Source organism: Belonocnema kinseyi, chromosome 6, assembly GCF_010883055.1.
Source record: "Belonocnema kinseyi isolate 2016_QV_RU_SX_M_011 chromosome 6, B_treatae_v1, whole genome shotgun sequence".
In the NCBI taxonomy this organism is placed as follows: Eukaryota; Metazoa; Arthropoda; class Insecta; order Hymenoptera; family Cynipidae; genus Belonocnema; species Belonocnema kinseyi.
This window is the reverse complement of record NC_046662.1, coordinates 102472517-102477982: the sequence shown is the minus strand read 5'-3', so window position 1 is coordinate 102477982 and position 5466 is coordinate 102472517. Positions and strand designations below refer to the sequence as shown.

General features: G+C 34.5%; 1 protein-coding gene across 3 annotated transcripts in view; it reads left to right on the top strand.

Annotated features, from left to right (window-relative positions):
• Positions 1-2999: 2999 nt before the first annotated feature.
• LOC117174494 overlaps positions 3000-5466 on the top strand; it is a 66480-nt gene continuing 64013 nt past the window's right edge. For 2 of the 3 annotated variants that reach the window (XM_033363656.1, XM_033363658.1), the window contains exons 1-4: positions 3000-3174; positions 3980-4166; positions 4746-4980; positions 5223-5382. In XM_033363656.1, coding sequence (XP_033219547.1) covers positions 3106-3174; positions 3980-4166; positions 4746-4980; positions 5223-5382 — 651 coding nt within the window. In that variant the 5' untranslated portion in view covers positions 3000-3105. The remainder of the gene's footprint in view (positions 3175-3979; positions 4167-4745; positions 4981-5222; positions 5383-5466) is intronic. The other variant, XM_033363657.1, reaches the window with a different exon arrangement.

Here is a 5466-nt window from a genome sequence, read left to right as displayed (position 1 = left end):
AAATACTAGAATATTTCAGTAATGAAAAGTTCGATCTTGAAGTAGAGTTCAATCGGTCCACTGACTGTGGCTTTTTTATATTTGGGTATATTCACTCGATAGTCACCTCTGGTCGTTTAATCGCTTCTTCTGTTTTTTTAGATCTTCTGTCGTATTTCTGGCATTCTTTAGTTTTAAAACTTTCGCACCAATGGCAAGTACATGAGTACGCCGCGCGACTGCATGCGCGGAAACAACTGTGCGCTGACACTTGTTATTTTTTTAGAAAATTATAAAATTTACAATACTTTTGTTATTTTTTATTGTTGAACGATAAAAGTGTACTATCAAATACCAGAAAAAATTGTGGAACGATTGGTGCGAAGAAAATTCCAAATAGTAAAATTTTGGGGTGCTGGTCATTTTTTTCAGAGTTCCATATCTTTTTTAATTTTGACCACCAAACGTCAAAAGTGTACTACCAAACACCACCAACCTACCACCAAACGATTCCCACAAGAAAATTGTAAACATATGAAAATGTGAGGTGCTAGCGTGAAGTTAGCACCCCAAATTTGAAAATTCGATAACTTTTTCAATTTTGACCACCAAATGTCAAAAGTGGGCTACCAAACACCACGAAACGACCACTAAACGATTCCATATGATAAAACTAGGTCTTTTCATAGTTGTTGTGGTTTTCATAGTTGCTGTGATCTTATATAGGTTCCTGTATAGGATCCTATGTAGGATCCTGTAAATGTTTCTGAATGGGACCATAGCCAGATGCGTAGTAGTATTCTATGGCACCTGCGGCTCCGCAGAAGTGTTTTTGGTCACCCAAGAGCACCTAGAGACATACATACCATTAGGTTCCATGAGGTACCATTAGGTACCTTATTAGGGAGTGTCCCATACAGGCACCTATATAGGATATTATGTTATTTCCTATCGGTGGCACCTATAGGTGAAACATATAGACTATGTAGGATCCTATATAGGATTCTATGTAGTTTCCGATATAGGATCCTATATAGGAATTTTCAGTAGCGTTGTGCTCAATGATCATCAATTAACCGTTGATGTTGGTTTCCATATGGGCGGCAGAAACGCACGACTTGATTTGCGGGGTGTCTATTCGACCAGAATTCTGGACGAATAGCCCATGGATATTCGTCCTCAACTTTTGCAGGAATAGAATATTTACTTTGATTTAAATTATCGTTATTTTACAGACCCAACATTTTTTTCCGAAGTTTAGTTTTTTAGTCTGGCAAATTTTAATATCAAGCAACCTTCTTTTCTGGAAAGATCTTTTTCCACTTTAACTAAATTTTACTATTTTAACAGAAAATGAGGAATGTTATTTTGTAAATATATACACAAATTGGCATGCAATCAAGAGCAACAAACGCACGAACAAGGAGAGAACGACAACTGTAAATACAGTAAAAAAATTCGCTTTAGCTACTGATCACAGAAGAGTAATTCGTGATATCTCAAACCCCTTATCCAGCTCTCACTTTACAAAATCACATTTTAGCAACTGGTCACAGAAGAAAGATTGGTCAAATCACGAACCCCTTTTCCAGCTCCACCTTTGAAAAAATACGTTTTAGTGACTGGTCACGGAAGAGGGATTGGTCAAATCACGAACCCCTTTTCCAGCACCACCTTGAAAAATCTATATTTTAGTGACTGGTCACAGAAGAGTGATTGTTCACATTTCGAACCCCTGTTTCAGCTCCCCCTTTACAAAATTACGTTTTAGCAACTGGTCACAGAAGAGTTATTGGTCAAATAACGAACCCCTTTTCCAGCTCCACCTTCGAAAAAATACGTTTTAGTGACTGGTCACGGAAGCGAGATTGGTCACACCTAGAATACTTGTTCCAGCTACCCCTATAAAAAAATACGGTTTTGCGACTGGTCACAGGAGAGTGATCGGTCACCTCTCGAACCTCTTTTTCAGCTCCCTCTTTAAGAAAAATACGTTATAGCGATTATAACGGAAGGGTGATTGTTCACATTTTGAACCTCTTTTCCGCCCCCCCCCCCTATAAAAAATAAGTATTAGCAACTTGTCACAGAAAAGTGATTAGTCACATCTCGAACCCATTTTCCAGCTCCCCTTTACAAAAATTAGTTATAGCGACTGGTTACAGAAGAGTGATTGGTCACATCTCGAACCCCTTTTCTAGTTCCCCCTTTAAAAAAATACTTATAGCGAATGGTTACAGAAGAGTGATTGATCCAATCTCGAATCCATTTTCTAGTTCCCCATTACAAAAATACGTTTTAGCAAATAGTCACAAAAGAGTGATTGGTCACATCTCGAACCCCTTTTCCAGCTCTCCCTTCCAAAAAATACGTTTTAACGACTTGTACAGAAGAGTTATTAGTGTGTGGGCTAATCGACCAGAATTCTGGACAAATAGCCGTTTCGAGATAGGTGGTCTATTCGTCCAGAATTCTGGACGCCTAGACACTGCCCTTGATTTGCGCGAGAAAAATCGAACGATCAGTGATTTATGATGGGTTTCCTATGGGGCGGCTGCAGAAAAGCGACAGGTCAACTAAGACGAATTGATTTTCAACCAAAAGCTTCATCTGTGCCCAAAATATTTATTTTTAATCAAAAGACGAATGTTTAACAGAATACATACATTTTCAACACAATACATAAATTTTGAACATACACTTTAATATTTAACCAAATAGTTCACTGTGCTTATATTTTTTTCATTCATAAACATTTTCAATTAAATATTTGAATTTTAATGTCAAAACAGATCAATTAAAAAAATGGAGTGGATCATTATATACCAAATTGTTGAATTTTCAAGCCAATTAGATTAATTTTTCTTTTTCTTCAGTTTAAATTATTATGATCACTTACAATACAACCTGAATTAGTTGAAAATTTTCATATAACTGAAATGTATACATTTTAACATTCGAATTATTTCCTTGTCCCTGGCAATGATTCCTATATTCAGAGAGTCTTGTCGCTTGTTTAGAAACTAATAAATTCGACCAGCCGTGAAAATATTGAAGTTTTAAAGATGCCAAGATGAAACATAGTCAAAATTCACGTGGGATACATGGACTTGTGTAATTAATGAAATGGCTGATGGGAAGATGAATTCCGAAACTAAAAGCGATGAGCCGTCTTTGGTGAAACTGCAACAAGAGGTAGAAGTTACATATAACCTTAATTGAAAACTGATTGCATATGACGGTGGAAACGAGATTGATAGCCTTTTAAGTTACAGTAATTAACGCTAATCGCAGAAGAAACGCCTTGTAAGATTTGTACCACCCAGCCAAGTGACCTTCCGCACGCATTTTCATTAGAATTAAGCAACATTAACAGTTTTACACAGTAAATTTTATAACTCAAAACGTAAAATAAACACAGACCCAGTAAGATTTACTAAATCCTAAGACAAATTTTTACGGAAAGCCGCTTGACTGGAATGTGCAGTAAATCTTACAGGGTACATTCGTATGAGACAAGGTTATAATAAATGTTTCTAAGCACTGCATTCCTCGTCTGTTTTTTATATAAGAAAGAAATTAAACTGATTCCAAATAAAGATTAAATGGAAATCTAAGAATAGTAATTTTAAACGTTAAGTCTTCGCAATTGTTCAAGAAAATTGAAGTTGTGTATTTTTTCTGTATAACCTCAATCTGCCGGTTGGAAATTAAAAAGGTTTTGGGGTTCATAACTTTTGATTTCATTGATCGTTTTTTAGTTATAAGAATGATATTTCACTTGATATTTAATTAATAGTCATATATTTGTACGGGAAATAAAAATTAGCTTATGTTATTTGGCATTTTGAAAGTGTCAGCCGATATGCATGTATATAGAAGTTATTATTTTAGTTTCAATCATATTTGATAATAGACTTGCAGTCATTTGATGTACTGTAAGGTATGAAGATGGCACGAAAATTCAGTTTCCAGAAAACTCAACCTGTTTTTTTATTAGGCACTGGCTTGTTTGGATGGATTTCCAAACAAAGTTATAGAACTGAATAACATCATCGAGACATACATGCCTGTGACTATTAAGACAAGAAGCTCTTGCAGAAATACTGCACGTCGAGTGCCGAGGTCACGAGCTGTGTCCTCCACTATCCTAGATTATGATCTCACTACAAATCCTGAATTAGATGGTAAATAAAAAAAATATTCTGAAAATGCTTCTGATATGTTATGTGATATTTTAAACAACGATCTTTAGTTCTTTAACGCTCGAGAAGCCATTATTAGGAAGGTACAAAATAACAGCAATGTTCCCTTAACCCTATCAGGCAATATTTTCTTAATAATCAACGTTACGAGAATCCATCCTTCTCATCAGGGCTATCAATAACAACAATAATAATTGAAAGCTTGATTACAATAAAATTCGGTAAAGCTAAAAATGGTTAAATTTTTTAAAAACTTTTATTGTTCCTTATTGGTCCATTATTATGTTATCTGATTAGAACAATGTCCTTTACAAAAAAAATTAACCGATTGTTATAACTTTATCAAATGATATTGTTATTTAGATGTTAATTATACCTTTTACAATGTATAACCCTCATAAGGAAAATAGTGAATTTTCGAAACCTAAGTAATTTTTAAATCCCTTTTTAGACATAATTGAAACAACATTGTTGATGATACCTTCCTGATATCGAGTAACGTTTTCTGACGGTTTAACTTGCGTAATGCATTTAATCTCAAATTATTATTTTAATTTACAGTAACAAGCTGTTATTCATTATCAGCATATGATCGAGGACATACCCGACGTGGAATTTGCAAAAGAAAATTCTACCGTTTAATAGGTTTTCATGCATCTACCCTTCGTCGCCGACCTGGGCCTCTAGGTCAGTTACTCGCTTTTATAGCCAGTAAACTAACAATGTGTGCGAAGAATTTTGTAATTACACCATCCTGGTATATCATCGATAGAATAATTTATATTATTTTTCAACGGTGAGTTATATATAATTTTTTAGCGTAATATTAAAAAGCATTGTTAGCCCTTCTCTTGTATTTTATTTGAAGGTGAAATTTCTTTCGTAAAATTATTCAAGTTTATTATCATATGAAGAGAAAATTAATCGGATTTTTCAAAACGTTCTTCATTCCAAAATATATTTCAAATTAATTTGTTGTTGATTTTGCTAAATAATTACTACCATGGAATGGCAATATGTTGATTCTATGCTGAACAGTAGGCGCCAGTTAAAGAATGTACAGTGCGGGCCATCAGCAGATTGGAACGCTTCTATCTCATCGTACATAAATAATTACAAGAACGATAATACGATACTCGGAAACTTTATCAGCGTCATCAGACCAGCTGCTGTACAACTAATTGCTGATACAACTGTAGTAAGTGATCAAACCTAAGGTACTACTATTTTCAAGAAACAAAGTTAATTCCATAAAATATATTTAGATTAAGAAAAAGATCAT